We start from the raw sequence: 21,787 nt of genomic DNA, 5'->3' as shown, positions 1-21,787 counted from the left end.
TTCCACTCTTTTAAAAAGGGACTAGAAACATTCTCCAGTATCTGAAGGAAGGAGGAGGCTCTTGAGAAAAACTGCAGTCTTGTTAAATAGCTTGAATTTGGTAGCAAGAGTGTGACAATCAGCATTCAGTTAGTCTGTTTCCTTATGTTATCTACCCATGGAGCATATGCATTCCTAGAATACAATCTAGCACATTCCAGCTTTCCCCAACACAAGAAGGAATGCCAGCTAGTCATACAGATATATTGGTTTTCTAATGATACAGAAAATTTGTATTTTGATCAATTTTCTTGATTGACACACCAGCCAGAAACCTCCAGATTGCCTAGTGGGTTTCAAAACATCCCTGGCAGGAAATGAGGTTCAGGAAGAGAAGAATTACTGTGGGATGTGGAACAGGCTGTGATATCATCCTATCTCTTCATTGGAGGAAGAAGCAGAAACCACCATCCACTTCCATAAGCACTCTGGAAAGGACCACTGGTTATCAGGGTTTTCTGACCATACCCTGCCATTAGCATAAGTGTTTGCCTATTACATTTTATCAGCTGGGCTCACAGACTTCAGCACCTGAAACCAACCCAGACTGACCTAATGGGGGTATGCTGTCCACGTGAGCAATCCTGGGAACCCAAGACAATGCTTTACAAGACTCATGCACCAGCCACAAGACAAAGATAGTTACATGCAACTTACTCATGTGAGCTTTGTCTTCTAACAGTGAGGAGTCTGAGCAAAAATGTTCCCACATGCAGAAGTAGAAATGACTGAGGCAGAAGAGTGAAGATTTATTCTGCCAGCAGCTGTTGCCAGCCGGCCAATGACAAAATAAACAAAGGCTACTCAGTCGAATATAGCAATTCAAGCAAATCCCCACGAGCAACAGGCAACAGAAGGAATGGTAAACTGAGCAGTGTCAGTTACCAGTTATTCTGGTGTTTACCCAGCTCACACAGGTCTATGACACTTAGACCGAAAAGTTTAGATTTGGTACTTTGCCAAAAGTCAACAGGAACCTTTCAAACATCTGGTAAGCTTGTGCAATAATACCACAGATCTGAGTAGTTTTGATTGTGGTAGTAATGAGAAGGTAGACTAGAAGAGTGTGCACCAGAAATCTTTTTCACCAGCCTCAAGAACATTAGTATCTTGGGAAAGCTGAATGCTTGGACATGGCTGAACCATTTATCTGCTGAATATGAACTCCTGAGCTGGAAATGGCCTTTAAAGCTCACTCAGCCAGCTAGACCTGGAAATCAAGCTCCTACTGGCAGTTCACCTACTACTCGAATGAATCAGAACAATTTCTGGGTGGGTGTAGCTCATCAATGCAGCAGAGGCGTGCCAGATGCAGGCTGGGTAGCACAATTCACCCACTGCGTGTAATGTACTAATGAAAAGAAGCCTTACGCAATGTCAGCGAAAGAGGAAAAAGTGAGAAAAAACTTAGGGGTCTAGAGAAGAGCAGCAGCATTACAGCTGATATCAACATTGTGGCTGACATGGTAACGTGCAGGCACATATGTTACATGCCAAGCAGGGGATGGTGGGCACTGAAAAATTTTTCAAGTCTCAAGAGAAGTCAGTAGACCAAAAGTTCAAATGCACACGCAATCTCACTCAAGGATTAAAAAAATCAGTAGTTCAAATTAATAACTCAAGGCAGTTCTCCCAGTGTGAAATGCAATTTTAATTTGATTCCAGTAATCAGTATCAACTGATTGAATGCCTTCTTGAAGCTGGCACTTGAGCAATGGGGAATATTGCTGAAAAAATCACTTTGCTTTTCAACTGCAAACTCATAGCAAATATTTGACTCCAGGAGTCAAACGACTAAGAAGTCTTTTGGTTCAAGGGTCAGGGCTATTGCAAAGGTGGATAAGAAGAGCCCTTGGCTGGACCATAGGGACAAGAAGGCAAACAAATATGACAGAATCTCTTTAATCCTTGTTGATACTACCCAGGGAGCAGCTTAAGCTGGAAGAATTAGCATTGAAAAACAGTGTGAAACAGACAGGAGCACCTGGGAGATGGAAAAATAGCAGGCTGATAAAATCAACCATCTTTCTGTGCGGGCCACTGCTGTCCCCATGCTGTGCCTTGCTATCTCCAACTGGAGAACAAGAATGAACAAGATGCATCTGGGACAGAGGAAAAGGATGATAGCTTCCTCTTGTCTGTGTGGTTTGCTGGCTCCCTGTCTAAACCTTCCCTTTTCTTGCACACGCTCACCTAGTCAATGTTGGAGGAAAGAGGCCATGGGAGGAGACAGCAGCAGGCAACTTAGAACTATGAATACAAAACAGAAACACTTCCAGGAAAGGTAGGAGTTTCCTGAATCTTCCTTCCACCATTTAGTCACAGCTATGGCAGGGGGTGAAAGAAGAAGAATGAGTTACAAGAAGTTCTAAGTGAGCAGTATATGCAGGATTATAGTGATGTAAAGGGGAATACTCTATCTTCCTTGAAAATCCCAAACTCTCTCAGTGTTTCTGACTTCTACAGTCTAGTTTCAAGAATGTGTTACCACAAGGTAGACAAAGGCATTGATTCAAGGCTCTTCAGCTGCCCATACGTATCTAGGACACACAAGGCTCCAATAATGGAATAAGCTGCTGCTTATTCAGTTTCGATGAGAGTCCAGGCAGTTTCCAAAACGGCTAATGAACTGTCCCACAAGAATTTGTTCTAATAACCACACTTAAGGTTTTCAGATCCTTACATGAGAACTTGCACTGGTGTGGTGAAAACGTGGTTACTGCTGCAATGCCTCTAGTTGCATGAACCAAGCTGAACACAGTACTGATAAAGGAAAAGGAACTCAGGACAGACATTTAGCTTAGAAACATGCATTAAGTGCTTCACTGCCCTGAGAGAAGATGCAAATGAAGTTCATAAGGAGGACAATGACTGTAGCAGTAGGAAAAGAGAAGTGAAAACACAACAGTATAAAACGTAGTATATTCATGCATTGCAGTTTGTAAGCACTTTAAAGTATCAGCTTCTTGTATGCTGTCTCATCCCTTTCTCTTCATAAGAAAGGCAACAGGCATGAGGGCTGAAGGATACGAACAAGCAAACTTGGTAAACCAGCCTAGCAAGCACTGAGACACTTGTGAGAGAGAATGAGAGTCAGGAGCAAGTGTCACTGGCATGGACAGGGAACATGCCAAAGAGAGGGTGCTCCACCATACTGAGTATGAACTTGATGACTTTCAACCTGATGAACAGCATATTAAGATACTGTAATGACTCAAAGAGAGAAGGCATGATGGTCAAGCCACTGATGCAATAGCATCAACAATTTGAAAAGACTGGGGTGGGGTCGACTTTAGCACATAAAATCTAAGAAGAGGCTGCAGTGAAAGATGAGTATGGATGATAACAGAAAAAAAAAGGCATATTTTAACAGAAAAAAGGGAACATTGTGGAGGAATCTGACATGGTTATATTATGTTCAAAGAAACAGAAGTCCCAAACTTTTTTAATGATAGAGGGATTACATTTCTAGACATTACACCTCCAAGGGCAACTTTTTAAATGTAATCCTATCTTCATCAAGGGTGTGTCTGAACACAGATGCATGCTCTGAGCTAGGGTGTGAATTCACAGGACGTTTTGTACACTACATTAATTGCTGTATGAGTTCACTTACGGCTCTAGTCACACAAATACTTGGAACTACACTGAAAAAGTGGTAACACTAAAGAGAGTTTTATTCTAGTTCTGCCAGTGTTACCATCTCAACAGCAATGCACAAGTATTTCTTCAGCCCTGCTGTGAGCTAGTGAACTGCTTATTTTCTTAGATCAGTTTCAAACTTGGGATGAATTCCTCAGTCTGAACCACTTGGTGATCATTTCATACTCCTTCATTAATGCATCAAGACACTTTCTTTGGGAACCATCTATAAGGCCTTGAGGAATAAAGCACAAAGAATTCCTGTGCAAAACCATATGTTCCTTTCAGAAAGCAGAGGGAGCTACTTTACACCTAAGAGCCCACAGAAGGAAACTGGTGCACAGCAGCCAGTATCCTGAAAAATTCACACCTTGACTTACTGCATATAAACTGCTTCATACAGAAAACCCCTGCAGCTCCACAGAGGAAAACCGCAGTTCTAGAAGGGCTATAAACTGCTTTCTTCAGCCTATTGGGAAGGGAACTGAATGCATGTAAACACATATGAAATATATGCTGGGTTTATGAACATTAAAAGGGTTTGTATGATTATATACCACAGTGATACTCCATCTCAGAGCATCCTTTTACAAGTAACCTGAATTGGGTTGAGATATTTTATTATCCTAAAATGTAACAGATAGCCTAGACAGAAAAGAAGGCAGTCTTCCTTTTCTTAGATGCTACTACCTTAGACATTCTCACACCTGCTGACCAGCTTGCAGTACAAAAGCTCCTGAACTGGGTTAAAGCTTGGTTTGCTCCCTGTATATCAGCATTGAAGTAGTGGCCATAGCAATGGAAATAATCTCTGCTCTTGAACTAGTCAGCATATCTGTTTAGAATAATTTTTAGAAACCACACTTGGCTATGTCTTGCCCAACAAAACAAGTAAAATTTCTTCCCTTTGAACTATGCCTTATGATTCTCCACTCTCCTTCTCATATTTTGTGTTTTTCACACAGCCCAATCATTCTGCCCCTATTATCCAAAACCAATCCACCTGGCAGGTGCTTCTAGGATGAGGAAGTATTCCCACTTTCTGTAAGAGGAACACAATTTGGATCATGAAGACTCATTTCTAGCTTACTGGATATTTGTACTTTCTTTATGGGGACCATACATCAGACCAAATTTCCACATAACTCCTATAGACACCTGTATGAATACCTCAGTGAGTGACAGGTAGAATGTAATCCTGGTGTTTATATAAATGCAGGAGAGAAAACAGTAACAAAGATCCTCCAATCTCCCCCCATCCAGCTCTTCTGCTAGTATTGGCAGTTTAGATCAAGTTCCAATTATAGCTCACTAAATAACCTACTAAGAAAATAACTGATCTAAGCCAATTGTGAAATACACATGAAGAACTTTTGCTGCAAACCTGTAGAGCACAGGATATTATAGTCTAGCCTCTGCTTCTACAGATGATTGCTTGCAAGGGCTTAAAAAAAATAAAAAAGAAACCAGATTTTTCAGGAAACGAGCAATTAGGAGATAGAATCTCACTGAGGCTGGACCATCTTCACTATATTCACAGATTGCCCAGTACAGGTACAGGTGGAATGTTGTGTCTGCTAACATAATCTCACAACAGTAAACAGGCAAACTGACTTTAGTGAAGTCTACTGATCTTCTTTGTAAAAGACTTAACAGCACTTGTTGTGATGCTGGCATCTGAAATCGTAAGAGGACAAACTCAAAATCTGAAACAGATATCAACATTAATTTTATTTGATGAAATCAACAATCAACTTTATATTATTTATGCAGCATGCTTTTTCCTCCCCAAAGCAGTTTTCTTCCTGTCTGTTGCAATTCAGTCCTCAAACTGTTGTTGCTGTCTTTGCTTCTTTTAATGACTTGATGCTGTCATTTTATTCCATGTTCAAGGATGTTGGCTCACTGCCAAATAGTCAGCATTCCTAATATTCATGCATTGATTAAATGGTAACCTGAAGTGGCCTAGATAATAGGTTTGATAGATCATTTATGAATATGGAGGAAAGGATGTAAGAACTAACAGAGGCAAAAAGTGACATTAGATCATAGGAAGTTTAGGGGAGGATCTTGATGTATGCATCCCACAGGGAAAGAAGAAACACTGATCTCAGAAAAAATAATTGGAATAAATTTATTCAAATCCAAACAACATCACATCACCATAGCAAAACAAAAAAAAGAGGGACTCTCCCTCTACAAATAACACTATTTTCTCTCATAAGCTTCCTTCATCCTTCCTCACTGATTTACAAAGAGTTTAAGAGTATGGGCAACTAATATCTTATGGCTGTGAAAAGGCAGCTGCTGTGAAGCTGGTGAAGCTGACAGGCTAATGAAAAGGATAGAGGCAGTTTCTGGTATCTACCTCCACTTCCTTCCGCTAATAAAAAAAAGACAGTATTAGTACAAAGCATCAGAGAAGGTTTTCATAGAATCATAAAGTCGTTTAGGTTGGAAAAGACGTCTAAGATCAAATTCAACTGCTAACCCAGCACTGCCAAGTTCACCAGCAAACCATGTCCCTGACTGCCACATCTACATGTCTCTTCAATAGCTCCAGGGATGGTGATACAACCACTTCCCTGGGCAGCCTGTTCCAATGCTTAACAACCGCTACCATGAAGAATTTTCCCCTAATATCCAGTATAAACCTTCCCTGGTGCCACTTTAAGCCATTTCCTCTTGTCCTATCACTTGTTACCTGGAAGAACAGACTGATCTCCACTTGGCTACACCATCCTGTCAGGAAGCTGTAGAGAGTGATGAGGTCCCCCTGAGGCTCCTTCTCTCCAGGCTGAACACCCCCAGCTCCCTCAGCTGCCCCTCCCAGCCCTTGTGCTCCAGACCCTTGCCCAGCTCCGTTGCCCTTCCCTGGACACGCTCCAGCCCCTCAATGTCTCTCTTGCAGTGAGGGGCCCAGAGCTGAGCACAGCATTGGAGCTGTGGCCTCAGCAGTGCTGGGCACAGGGGGACGGTCACTGCCCTGCTCCTGCTGGCCACACCCTGCCTGATCCAGGCCAGGATGCCACTGCCCTTCTGGGACACCTGGCACACCCTGGATCATGTTCAGCTGCTGTTTGCCAGCACCCCCAGGTCCTTTTCCACCAGGCAGCTTCCAGGCACTGCCCCCAGCCTGCAGCACTGCCCGGGGCTGTTGTGACCCCAGTGCAGGACCTGGCACTTGGCCTTGGTGAACATCATGCAATTGGTCTTGACATCCAGCATGTCCAGATCACTCTGCAGATCCTTCCTGCCCTCCAGCAAATCAACACTCCCACCCAGCTTGGTGTCATCTGCAAATTTACTAAGGGCATACTAAGGGCACACTTGATCCTTTCATCCAGATTATCAGTGAAGATATTAAACAGGACTGGGCCCAGCACTGAACCCTGGGGAACACCACTTTGTGACCAGCCCCCAGCTGAATGTAATTCCAGTCCCCACCACTCTCTAGGCCCAGCCATCCAGACAGTCTTTTACCTAGTGAGCAGCCAGTTTCTCCAGAAGAATGCTGTGGAAAATGATCTCAAAGGCTTTACTAAAATCCAGGTAGACAATATCTTTTTCCTCATCCACTAAGCAGATCATCTTGCTTAAGAGGGAGATCAGGTTAGTCAAGCAAATCATTGGCAATGAAGAGGAGGTCCATATTATTCCACATTATGTGAAGCAACACTGGGCAACCAAAGAGAAGTTGGCACTGGCACAGAACTATGAACATAAGCCATCACATATCCTGACATCAGCAATTTTGATTTAAACCAACTGATGAGAGCAAGAGCCTGAGTCACTCTGTGAGCACATAAACAGCAGCCGCTCTGACTCAGAGACAATGTATCTGCAAGTGCAGGAGTGAAGCAATCCTTCTCATAACCCAAGTAACTGAGCCAGCCACAAGGTGCTATTGTGGAAATGGTTCAGTGCACAAGTGTACTGCAGCATTGCCTAGAAGATCCAGCAGCAGAGCAGAGCCTACCATGTCAGGGACCATACAAAAGCACTATAAAGACACAGCCCATAATATAAAGAGCTAGTATTTAGGTGATCTTAACTTTTTGAAGTTTTTTAAAAGTCTTTGCTCAAACCTTTGTGACACTCATCCATAATTTTTATTTCATTTTACGCAATTCACTTTTTATTAACCTGGGATTCACATATGCTATTCAAAAAACATTTAAAAGTATTAATTATGCAAGACAGATGTCAAACCGTTACTTGACTGTTTTGTCAAGTCAGCTTTGTATGCACAGGATTTTGCTGACAAAAGTAATTTTATTTCACTCAGGATATAAGCTTAAAGCACAGGGATATTTACAAATTCAGCTTTGCTATAAATTCAGCAGCAGGGGGGTATTCATCTCCAGAAAGTCATTTTCTGTTGACACTGGATTATCAGCTAAACTTTTTCAATAGTTTTTTCTACCTGACACTCGGTTCGGAACTATGGCTACAGCAATGTTATCAAAGTATGATGGGATGAATCTCGGAAAAAATTTATTACACAGCTAGTGTTTTAATAGGTTGTCATCTTTCATCTGATCATTTGTAACAGGATAATCAATATGTATTTCCTTCCACTGACCTAATGTAATGGTAAGTTTTCCTTACCATTACATTAAAAAAAATAGTTGCATCAATCCTAACCTGGTTTGTTACATAACATTTCCAGGGTCTTGTGCAAAGCAAGCCTTCCCTTCATTTTCATAACAGTTCACACTACCTACCTTCTGCATTAAGATGCATTGTTTCCAGAGGTCCAATAAATGCGTATCGCATTCCCAATCCATCAGACATCACAAGGTCTAGATCAGTAGGAGATATTACTCCTTCCTAAGTAGCAAAAATACAACAGGAAAGAAGACTGGTGAATGTTTGCTTTTAATGCAAAATTTCCCATTTTTTGTATATAATTTAAAAATTAGGGAAGTAATAAAAACTAAGACTAGAAATAGCAGTTAAGGTTGCAAAGAGAAAAACGCAATCATGTGCCAGAAAAGTCCATCTAGTATGCAAGCCTTCCTACGGTTCATCATAAGGATTCATTCATATCTCTAGGACTGTACTTCATAGTCCCAGAAACTAAGAATTGGAGAAGAAAGCAAGCATGACACTCTTAATAGCACATGGCCTAAACAGTTTATATCAAATCCAAGTACTATACCAACCCTTTTATTCTCTTAGTTCTGGATTTTTGGGCAGAGTCTGAATTAGTAGAATTGTGGTGCACCAGAGGGTACTGCTTCTGAGGCCACCAAAAAAGGCTGGGTCCAAACATGCACGCATTGCAGTTGCCACTCCCTTCCACAAAACTCACCCAACATTCAACCTACTCAGCTGCAACCTGCCCAGGGTTCTCGAGTTCATGGACAGCCTCACATCTCAAGAGCTGGCAGGATACGAAGCAAGCAAAATGAAGCACTTCTCGTGTTAGAAGTTGAGCATTGCTATTCCACCCACATGCAGCACTTACAAGAAACCCAATGCCTCCATCAGGTTGAGGCAAGCACAGAAAGGCTTGTAAAAAGTGATTTAGTTCTTTATCTGAACAGATTTACTTGAGAAGAATACTATTTATTACATGAGGTTGTTTTCAACCTACTAGAAAGATATGAATTAATGAAGACTTGTTCTAACCACTTTCATCAGGTTTTGAGAACTTGTCCTCTTTATTCCCAGAGATATGAAAACATTTCCTTCTGAGTAGAAAGGTGGAAGAGATACTGAACTGCTTCTAATTTATCTTTTCCCCCTACTCTGAGATGCTCAGCCTACTCAGTGCCTCTTCCTTTACAAGCCCCTTTAAGCTTCAGAATACTCATACTCATTTACTCATCTGCTTGGATAAAACCACATCATTTTCTGTTAAGTTTCTCTCTTGCAAGGCCTTGTCTGAATGCCCCTTTGTATCATGCAGTCATGGGCTAGAGTTACAGGCACACAGGACAGCTCTTCTGATCTGTAGTAGACACTGACATCTAAGCTAGACATCTAGACTCTCTTTATAATCACTAGGGGAAAAAGGAAATCAGCATCCTAAAGCAGGCATCTAGAGTAGGTAAGATGAGTTGTGTCCTAAAAGGGCCTAATTCTCCTCACCAATTGAAAGATGAGTAAGAAGCTTAGATATCACTGTCTACATTTTCAAGATCCCATCTTAAATTAGTTGAATCTCACCCACAGTGTCTTCCTGTATCCATGATTTACATAATCTACTGCTACTTTAAAAGAAACTTAAAAGGCACAAATCAACATAACTTCTACAGCTGGCCACAGACATCAAGTTTCATCATCTCAGGCTTAAATGGAGACTTCTGTAAGACAACCTCAAGACTCAACCTGTTAGTAGGCTTTGTTCCTATCAACCAAGTCAGTCGGAATCCCTGTTGCAGAACTCTACTTTGAATAGGAAACACTGACATAATTATTAAGATCTATGGACCATATATGGAACACACAGTTCTCCTAACAATTAGCCATAAAATGGCAAGGATAAGAAAGCCTTATTTTCTTCAAATTAAAGGTAAAGCATAGACATGGTAAGGTAACTCATCTAGAGGCAGAAAGGTCTGCATAAAGACAGGACTAAACAAAAACCACAGAGAGAATTCAGATTACAGACCAGCATCAGGACAACTAACACAGGCACCATACATTCTGTGAAAGCTTTTTCCCCTGACATGGCAACACAACTTCTCTGAACAACATCAGCAAAGTCAACAAAAGTGTTCTTCTGTTGGGAGTGCTTCATGCAAACAATGAGTTGTGCTGCTAAAGCTGTGTTTGATGAGTGGTTCCCCCCTGCCCCCCCTGGCTGACATGGATCTGCGGACAAAAGACAAACCACAAATTCCAGACAAGCATTTGAACCACAGCAGCAGTTAAAAACTGTAAACATAATGTTAAAAGAGTTAACAGGCTCTTGAAGCACTTCAGACTCATTGCAAATCAATTTCCAAATTAATAACTTACTTTCTTTGGATACCACAGTCCTCTTATATTTGAAGACCAGGCGCCCTCAGAATCATGAGTGCTTTGCTCTTGGCCTTTTGACTATAGCTGCAATTTGATGTTTGCAGCTGCTAAAAGGCAAAAATTGTTGCTACCAGAAGGAAACCATGACAGATCCGTTCAGCTGAGGGATACAGTGTTCTATACAAATGAGCTCAGCTTCTTCTTGTCAAAAAGACCCTTCTAAAGAAAAGTTTTTTACTTCTCTTTATACATTAGAACACATAAACGATAAACAAGTTAGACCTTCCTACCCCAGGCAATAACCCTACTCCCATTTACGGTAAGGAGATCAGTTGGTGGAATGATTCACCAGGCTGCAAGGTCAGCAAGGTGTCTTCCACAAGGATTGATGTTTATGCTAAGAACTAAATAAGAAAGAGTTCCTATCCAGTTTCATTAAGTGTAGGTGTGAATTAATCTTCCCAAGGGGATTTTTCATCCTGGATTACCCTGCTGGTAAGCTTCTGCCTCCAGCACTTGTCAGAGGGAAGAGGAAGTATGGTAGGAGTTCACTAGAAGCTCTTACAGCTACAGAATTAAGATTTAAAATAAATTCCTAAATCCTCAGTGATCCCAATGGCCAGTCAAATTTCAAAATCTAGACTATCTATCTCAGAATCTTCCACACTTATTATGAAAACATATATATACACAATCTCATTTTCCTAGAGATTCCAACCTCCAGTGATACCACAGGATTATCCTAATGAACCTTTGGTACTTAATTAGTGCTTCTCCCTATGCAGGGGCCCTTTTCACCTTTCCAGAAACCTGTGGTGGTTTTGCAGTCTCCAGCATTAGGCTCTGACCCAACCTGCTTGGTTTTAATCAGCAGTGTTTCTTTTCATCTCTGAGTCACACCTACATCACAACTTCTGTCATGGACTTGGTTTGTAATCATACCAAATGTAATGGCCAAAAAACATCACAATCTTACTTTTTTCTGATTCTACCAATTCATCATGTTCTCTTACTCATCCAGTCTGTTAAAGAATTATTTTGGACTTCACTGCCTCCTGGACCACATACTTTCTGTTTCCAAATCTGCCACTTCATCCTCTCTCTTACCAAAATTCAGTATTATTTTTTTTTCCCTCTGATTGCCACTAAACATGCATTCTGTCTCAGCAATACTTGTTACACCCTCCTCTTCACTATCATTTCAATCAAGTCCCTTCCATCCACACCCTGATGCAATCTTTCTCCAGTCCTGTCATTTTGAACAGATAACTTTTCTCCTATATCCCTCTACATCTTTCCATTTCGTAACGTTTAAGAAATTTGTTGTCCTACACACTTCACACCTCCTTGCTTTGCTGGCCTTTATCTTCCTTCATCCACGGCACCCTCACTCACCTCACGCTGTAAGAAAAACTTAGTATCAACACTATTTCTCTTCCTGTCCCTTTAAACTTCCTTTTTATGATATTTCCCCTTTTATGAGGCACTGTAACTAAATGTTTAATCCTATACCTTATCTTCAATCTTTTGGAAAAAGTGTCTGAATAACACTGTAGTATAACTAATAGTAAGGAATTTGGACTTTAAAAGTCTTGCCAGCATTTGAAGTCTGCTAAGCTAGTCACTTTAGAAAAGAGAGGTACATAAATTAATGATTGAAGCTAATGCACCTGATTGCCACAAAAAAAAGCAAGCTAAAATGGACACACAGCCAAACCATTACTTTATTTTCCAAAAGATTAACAAAAATTGAAGAGCTGCTTGTTCTTTCATGTTTTACCATGACTATAACATAAAAGAAAATCCACTTTAAAGGAAAAAAACCACATTAAGACAGTATTAAAATCTTATGCAGAGATAAGTAGAGTATGTATACAATTCATCCTGTAACAGTTTTAACTTGTTCCTAAAACTGAAACAGCTGAAACTCCTAAATTATATCAAGGTTAAAAACTGTCATGCTCCACCTGCTATCTCTGCTGCTGTATTTTATGACCTCCTTGCAAATTCCAGGTGATGCTTAGGAAAATATTGCAAAAAGGAAAGATTTCACTCAGTGATCCACAGTTAAATGACAATCATAGCTACTCAGAGTAAGGCTTGAGACTCCTGAAGTGTTTGGTTGTTATTTTCTGGATTTTGTTAACCAAAATTTTACCTTCAGAACAAGATAAAGTCAAGCTATTTAATTAATACCCCTTGCAACATAATCCTAAACTACTCTGAAATGTACTATTACTGGTAAAAGTACAAAAGTAATGATGTCTACAGTGCACAGTGTGCTTCCCAAGCAAATAAACACAGTAAGCTTCTGCTCTAAGAGTTATGAACAAAATCAGACACACCAGTGACCACTGTGTCAATGGAGATGTGAGAAAGCAAATAAATGGTAACAGAGACTAACAGAGAAAGCAGTTTGAGGTTTTTTCCTGTTACTGGCTAAAGGTTGTTCTAATGGTTCCAAACCAGTAATATAAAAATGGAGGGTTGATAACACAGGAATAAGGATCTTCAACCTCAACATCTCATAGAACTTCTTTTCCTCTCATCTTTATCAGCTTTGCAACATTTCCAACAGAGCCCTAACAACTGAATACATGAATAAGAAACCTACATGAATGCCAGTCTCAGATAAGCTATGAGGTCCTACATAAACTTCTCAGACACATGACCTTAAAGAGACAGAAGGGAGTGCTCTCATTATCTGCTTTAGCATGGAATAAATGTGGAGCATGAGGAGACAGATAACTGATACAAACATTTCCTGCCACAAACACCTGCACTGCCCAAATGCTTGTGACTTGCAAGTCAAAGTAATCTTTGAAAAGACATCTTGTCACTAAAAGACTAACTCAGACCCAAAATATCTTTTTGTAGCACTCTTGCTGCAAAGAGAAGCACTTGCTCCAATTACATCTTTTAGACCCATAAAAGAATCCATGGTCTTTGCTTCTAAGTTCTTGTAAAGTCAAACTTCTGCATTCTGTAATCTACATTCCTAATTATCCACATAAACAAAGTTCTCAGCATTCAATGGTACATCTCCAAATGAGTTTTCTTCCTCCTACTTTCCAACAAACCGGATCTCAACTTTCAAGCCTATTATATTTTTACCACTTTACCACCACACTTCCCACATTCAGACCAGTCCTGCTGTAAAATGCCAGCCTCCCTGTGTGCGCAGCTGGGAGCCCCAGCACCTCCAGCAAAGACAAACTGTATGCCAACACTCAGGTTTCTCATTGCTACTTTAATCTCTTTGCCCTGAATTATGCTCCTCTCTGTGCTCTGGCCTCTGGCATCCATGCCACATGCAACTTGAGCACCATGTGGAGTCTTGAGCCTGCACCCAGATTTCTGTGCTGGCAGAGCCTTACCTCAGATTTCTAGCTGTGTTAAAAGCATGCCCTACTCTTGTATCCACGTGGCAGAAGTCAGTGAGCTCCACACAGCATTCAGTAAGCCACAATTCTTTACCACATTTCCTTCTACATAGCCACATCTCTACTGTCATGCTCTGTATCAGAGCCTTTCTCCCATAACATGATTCCTCGCCCATGTCTCATCCATCCCAATACAGCACTGCTAAAGAAAAGAGAAAGACTGGCAGGTTGTCAGTTTCCCAGACAGATATGGGAACTAAGACATATTCTGCAAGCTAATCAGCCTATTTATTATAACGTGTCCAAGATAAATGTTGTAAGTACAGCTGTACTGAATGTCTGTCCTACCACCAACAACTTTAACAGGACATTAGTAGTTCTACTGGAGAAACTTCCAGTAGTTTCTTTAATGAAATAAGCTCAACTGACTGAAAAAAACCCAAAAAAATACCCCAACCAATCAACCAACAAAAAACCCCAACAAAACAACACGACAATTCCCTAGAGCTCACAGTAATGAAAACATTTGTTCAAGATGTAACTAACGTGAGTAAAACTTGATTTTTAGGAGTCTCTCAAAACAGAGTTGGGGAGATTGATGTTTCCAACAGTAAGAACTGGAAAGTGACTTCACAATCAGAAGCAAGAATTATGTTTCCCCATTTGGAAACTGGAATACACCAAAAGAACATGATTTGCAATAAAAATTACTAAGTTGGCAGCAGAACAGTAGAAAGTGGCCCAGGCCTCTAGTTCTCACCTATCTGCAATGATTCTCCTCTCATCAAAGGCACTGTGCAGCCTGAAGTCACACAGCTGAAACTATACACCTTTGACAGTTGCTATTGTTCAGGCTTCTAGAATGGAAATACGGCCACCAAAGCTGTTACTGTTTAAATGTGTATTTGGCTGAAACGCAATAAAATTATACAGGAACAGAACAACTTGGAAACTTTGATTTACAACAAAAGCAACTTTCTATATCTGTCAGCCCTTCAAGCACTATTTTATTACTATTCACATAGCCAAAAAAGCATTCATACAACAGGTTCATACTAAAGGTTTGCCTCAACTCAGTACTTCCTTTCCAACAGCAGCTCATGAAGTGTTCTTAAATGCCTTCTACAGCAAGACCAAACAGAGAATGATACTTTCAGGGATATGTACTGTACTGCCTCAGCTCCCAGCAGTCCACTCTTTGAGACTTTGAAGCTGGAGGTACTTCTGCACAGTCTTATGTGTCTAAATGATCCCTGGATCCATTCAAATTTTTTCAAACCTGCCTAGATTACTATGGCAGTAGTTCCACCATTGAGTTTATCCTCTCAGAGATGTGAAAGAATCCTGTTAGATTTTTGAGGCTTTACCTGAATGCCTGTGCTGACCAAGGATGACTGATCCACAAGGGACAACAGGCACAAACTAAAAACTCAGAAAGTTGCATCTGAATAGGAAAAATCTTTTCTATGTGAGTGACAGAGCAGTGGAGCAGGCTGCCCAATAAGAATGAATGTTTTCCTCTGAAGTTATTCCAAACTCACCTAGACATGATCCTGTGCAACCTGCTGTAGTAGAGGGGTGGGATTAGATCTCCAGACGTCCCTTCCAACCCAAACTATTCTGTAATTTTATGTTACGGTCTTTTCTATTCTATGTTTTCCAACATGACTACAGCTTTCTGAAGGTGTTTTTCTTATCATAAACTTGAGACTTTGTATTAAAAGTTTAACAACAGAAGCCATTTTAAAAATTTAAATAAACATCTCCAGTAGTAGATCGGTTCTTTCCTCACAACACTGTTTTACTTATTATTATTCACCATCTCCTTTATATTGTTGTATTATGTTGCTAGTGAAAGCCAGCTACAGGTACTGAAAATCAGTTCAGTAACTATGTTGAAACACTTCTTTGGAAAAAGAGTTGCTTTGTTTACAGAAATATTACCTTAGTTTTAAGATCTTTACCTGTACTTGTGTGATGGTTGTTTTAAACAGCTTCAAAAATCAAAACACTCCACAACAAGAAAGTAAGTCCTATTAAAGCTCAGTTGAAACTCTTAGAATAGCAACAGACTCATAACTCAGCTCCTGCTGAAAGATGAGACTTCAGCACAGAGCAGCTAACTGTGGGAAAAGCTGAAGGCACACAAACAAATGATTCTCAGCTAGAAGTCTGAATGGGCCGGAGGAGGAGAAATCTGTCTTTAACTACAAGTATCAAGTAACAGCTAAATCTATGAGTGCAGTTCCTGAAAGGCCAAAGAGAAAACCATTTAAAAATATTTTCATGACCACTGTACAGTAGGCCAACAACACTAGAAAAAAACAAACAAAATGATGAGAAGCCTACAAAAAGAAAAATTGCTATTTTGATTCCTGTGCTTTTAAAATAATTCTTTTAGTTGCCTTGAAAATAACAGTATTCTGAAAAAAGAAAGCAGGATAAAGAATAATTTTTACCATTGCATATCACCTCATTTTTGTCAGTCTTTGCTTTTTATAACTGACATCACTTCTTACTGGGCTTACTTTACATTTAAATATACATTTTATGTTCTTAAGGGACAGCTGAACGAAGATGACAAATTTAAAGAGTGTTTAAATATAAAATATCACTTATGACATCTACAGAACTGACCAAGTACTGAAAAAAAAAGATATACATACACCCACAAGTCTCCAAGCTTCACTTATCACTGCATACTGTAGTCGATTCAGAACAAACCCCTCAATTTCTCTGTTTAGTTTGACAGGAGACTGACCAATCTTCTTCATCAGGGCATATGTTCTCTCTGTCGTAGAAGGATCTGTTTCTGGATGAGGAACAATTTCAACCAATGGCACAAAGTAAGGTGGATTTACCTCAAGAAGAAAGACAAAAGAAGAACATCAGCCACCAACAGAACAAGTTAATATAAAGCATCTTTATAAATGGCACTAGCTTGGATAATTTCCAGTGAACACAGCAAGCCTGATATTCAGACCTTGAAAGACTTCACTAATCCAATAAAAGCTGGTGCATTAACTCAAATTAAAAGAAAAAATTAAACTTGCACTAAATCAAACTCTGTTTAACCCCAGCAAAATTCATGGAGCTACACCAGAGATGACAGCACCCAAACAGTACTAGAAGACTTCATTCTGACTGGAGGAACTGTTTGCTCAATATTCAGGCTATTTGTTGTTGTAAGACATATGGTCAGCACCTATCTTTCCAAATTAAGCAAGGCATTTCCTTTTAGACAGTCAGGAACTTTATAACAAAAGTATTGCTAAACACAACCTGTAAGATGCAACACTTAACAGATAAGCAGCTACTGGCTCAAGCCTGTAAATATATGCTAAATACAGTAACAGATATCACATAAAACATTGAAAATGTTGCAGAACAGGTTACCTTCAAACACTGTACTTAGAAAAAAATTAATTACCTCTCCCTGACTCTTCCCAATGTAATTTCTCATCAAGTCAAGACCTTTGTGTTATGTATTTTTGAAGTAAAAAACAAAAAATCCTAAAGAACATCCTAGAAACAGCTAAAAGTTCTTCAGTTCATAGCGTTACAGATAGTTAAGCTGCATGCATTCTCTTTCCAAAGTAGCAGTCCTTCAGCTGTACTCCTAAAGGTGTTAAATTCAGCTCTCCATCTAGCTCCAGGCAATAGAAGGGGGTAACATATAATAAATTACTACCAGGAATAACACTGACATTTGAAGGATGGTAATTAACTACTGATTCTTTCATCATATAGTCAACTACTCTTAAACATGGTCCTGTAAATGCAAGGACAGGATTTGGTCACAGGAACATGCAAGCAGCCTTTCCTCCCTGCATGCTCTTTCTTTTCAGTATTTACATGGTTCCCTTTCCTGCAGGGTCTGACATGTGCTCTAAACTGATGTAAAACACTTCATTCCTTTTAGAGGGCCTTGTGTCCCAACATAGCCTCTCTCACAGAAGTATTTTTGGCAATGCCATCAGCAATGCTGAGAACGGTGTGGTGGATGGACACCATCCAGTGGTGCCAGGCAATTGAGCAAGACCCAAAGCACTGCAAGCATCAAGACATTCTCTAAGGCTTAAGTATATCACAGGTTCCAGTCAGAAAGAGGACAAGTTAATTGTTGAGAGAGACTAAGGCTATTAAAAATTTCTTGGAAGATTACTGTTGACAGTGATCTTATTGAAGTATTCCATTTCATGAACTTGGCACAGGGAGCATATGGGTGTGTTCATGAGCACACTGAGGATATACAGAAAGACAATTTTTCAGGAGTGAGATAATAGATATTGGTAAAAACTGAAAGTAGTAGAACATAGATGAAGTAGGGAATGGGGGAAAGTTTCTAAAAATGAGAAGTATTTCAGGGAACAGAAGGTCACCTTAGCGTAACAAAGACACAGTTAGGAAAGGAGATGACAAAGAAAATGCTGAAAATAATTAAATTACAAAAAAGCTGTCAACAAACATAAATATTAATTTTAATGGACCAGTAATAAGATTGAAAGAAAAATTAGAAGACACAAACAATTTCTAACAGTAGTGGAGTTAAAAAAATATCCAGAGAGTTTAATGAAGTTTTTAAGTTATTTGATTGCAGGGTTTCCTGTACAACAGGGGACTTGACTCAGTTGCACAGTCTCCTCTAGCCCCATATTCCTAGTCGAGTCATCTAGCAGGCCTATACAGAACGTGAGAAGAGAACCACCCTGCAGCAGACCTCTATTGATCCACTGCCTGAAACTGCTTTCAGAGAATAGCTGTATCTGTTTTGTACTGTAACATAAGTATTGTGTGCTTTTCTATCATACAGCTGTGCTGTGAGATTTTTTTTTCCCCCTAATTACTGAACCATGTTAAGCAAAGGGATGAGCTGCTTCTGCCCTTTGGGCACTTCCTTTCATTTTATCTCAACACCCTCACTCATGCCAGAGGCTCTACAACTTCAGCTTTAATTCTTCTGGTATATCAAATTCCACACTTGTTTTCACTGTCTTGCAGAGCTGCTTGCTTTCTGCAGCCACCAAATCCTACTATTGTGTTCAGGACCATAGTAAAAAATAAAACAAAAAAACCCACCCAAAGCCAACAACTATTACAAAGCAAGCATGTTTCCTGATGCAGATGCATAAAGGCCCCTGGAAGAGTACACTCTTTTACAGCTTCTTTGGTACACTCAGTACAGCTGAGTGAAGCTGAGATTACTACAAAAACAGTCTCATTTGGATTACAAAGCCATTTGGGAACAATTAGACATTTTAAGGTACTCCAGAGCGTTTGTTTTGACAAAATACATATCCTTACAACAGAAATGTAGAAAATGTTTATGCAGAGACCACCTTTCCAGATCTGATAAAACCTGGTTTCAGGAGTGGCTCCTATGAAGACTGCAGCTCAAACTAAACAAAGCCAACTGGTACAGACCAGCTTGGGAAAACAGTAAGAAAGAGTACAGTAAAATCAAAGACAGACAGTCACACAGCCAGGAACTGGTTAAAAAAAAGAAGAAATTGTATAGTTACTTAATATAGAAATGCTAAAGAGACATGATCTCTTCTCTTGCACTAGAGAAAACTACAACCCTGGAAATAAGAGATAAGAAACGATTGAATTTTAGACTGGAGAAAGGCTAGATTTAGGCACAGATACATATTTTGAAATTTGACCTTTTTCATAATTAAAAGGGACTGAAAACTAGTTATACAGAAAAAAACCCAAACCAAGCCTTTTGTTACCCTTGCCACGCAGGCACCCCAAGGCACAGTGGTAGTAGAGGGGTATCAGAAAGGCACTGACCAAATGCTTTGACACTACAGCAGGAGGCTACAGGTAGCTGTAGAGACACTACAGTGAAGCAGTGCTGTATTTTGTGCATGCCCAGGGAATTAGCATTCACTTTACACTCTGAGGGATGCCCTGGAGAGACATCATGCAGTTACCAAACTGCAGAGACCAGGGCAGCACCTCTCTTCATGACAACAGTCCCCTTTAACTGATCAGCTGACCACCCGACTAACACTGGGTTAACAAATTCATTGGCTTCTTGAATAGTGGAAAACAGAAGCAGTAAGATCAAGATAAAATGCTTTTCCATGCTGAGGAGAGATCTGATAAACTGCTGTCTGGCAGTTCCAAACAGACCTCTACAGAAGCCCACAAGTGCCTTTGACCATTTTGAGGTTTGGCTGCAACCTCTAGTCATTCCATTTTTGCATCACTGTCCTGTCCCAGTTGGTCATGAAGCGTTCAAATTCAGCTCCAAGTCCAATTTGTTCCATTGCATCATTCCTTAATTCCTGTTTCAGAAATTAAGGAATATTGCTTCTGCATCACAAGTCTGAAGAAACTGGAGTCTAGATTTCCCATCTTTAATCAATATAGCCTGACCAGCATATGAAGCTCAGTGTTTGGATTCTTACTGTTCCCCAACGGAAGCTAAGAAAGGATACTAGAAAAGACTAACAATGACACAAGAATAAAGTAGCAATGTTATAAGCTTATACCCAAAACATAGAATTCCTACATAGAATTTTGAAAGCCAGTAGTTTGAGAAACACACAACAATATGAGCACAACAACTCACACAGAACATATCTTGATCCAACAGCAGCAACATGCTACATCCTCTCAATTTTGTAGATTAGTGCTGCTGCTTGCAGAATAACCAAACCACAGCTTTTTTGAAAAATTGGCCCTGCACACTAACAATGGCACACAAGAGCCCTAAATACCCTTCTGAGTCTTTCAGACTGCAGGAAGGAGTTTGGGATGCAGTTCACACAAAAAAGGAAACATGCCATCGTACTTACAGGATGTGACACGATGCACTGCTTAACATGTTTAAGGCCAGTGAACAATTTGCTGGGTAAGAGACAAGAGGTCGAGCTGCTCAAGATAACACTGTCACCCACAATAAGATCCAATTGACCAAAAATCTTCTTTTTTAGTTCCAGATTCTCTGGAGTGCATTCCTGGAATAAAACCAAAAAACAGTATTAGAAGTCGTGTAGTTCAATAGTATCTATCTATACATCTCAGACTTCACTGATCCCATCCTAGATTGACACCTAGGAATTCAGCACAAACCATGTTTTAATCAGCCTAGATATACCAGTGAGCCAGTAACACAAAAATATCTTCCCACAGTTAAAGAAATGGAAAGCACAAGAATTTATGTACAGCAGAAGATGGACCACCACACCCTACAGGAGATTTAATGCAAAAGAAAATATTCTACTTTCTCTAAAATACAGACTTTAACTCACACAGGGAGATAACACAATACAGAGGAATAAGACCTGGTCTCCACTTTTTTAAGAGTATCTCACATGATGGAAGTCAGTATTCTCTCTAAGACAAGATCGAAATGAATAGGTGTATCTCAAAGAAGACAAACTTACAAACTCCAGAACTATGGCAGGAGATTCCAAGGTACATCTCTGCAACCTGTGCTTAAACAACTCCTAGAGTTGAAATTAATGAAGATACTTATGCATTTTAAGTATGAGAGTCACTGAGAAAGACTTCTGAAGACCATCTGAAGTAGAATGAATGCTATCAAAACTTCTACCAAAGCTACTGAGCACATTCAGCTCTGAATCACTGTGTGAAATTTTACACATGTGAGCCAAGAGCCACAACCTACAATCACTAGATTTCCAAAGTTATCTCCAGGAGATGCCCAAGGGAGAGCATGCAAAGATCAACTAGTCTGGGAGAAGGACATGGGATAATAACTACAGTGGATC

At 40.0% G+C, this 21,787-nt stretch overlaps 1 protein-coding gene across 1 annotated transcript in view; it reads right to left on the bottom strand.

Annotated features, from left to right (window-relative positions):
• Positions 1–21,787, bottom strand: part of CRYL1 (crystallin lambda 1) — a 50,558-nt gene that overhangs the window by 7,663 nt on the left and 21,108 nt on the right. Inside the window, exons 4-6 of the mRNA XM_084226793.1 lie at positions 20,849–21,010; positions 16,706–16,900; positions 8,409–8,514 (exon numbers count right to left, since the gene is read on the bottom strand). Coding sequence (XP_084082919.1) covers positions 8,409–8,514; positions 16,706–16,900; positions 20,849–21,010 — 463 coding nt within the window. The remainder of the gene's footprint in view (positions 1–8,408; positions 8,515–16,705; positions 16,901–20,848; positions 21,011–21,787) is intronic.

Source organism: Fringilla coelebs (assembly GCF_963513975.1).
Source record: "Fringilla coelebs genome assembly, chromosome: 2".
Lineage (NCBI taxonomy): Eukaryota > Metazoa > Chordata > Aves > Passeriformes > Fringillidae > Fringilla > Fringilla coelebs.
This window is presented reverse-complemented; position numbering and strand designations above follow the sequence as displayed.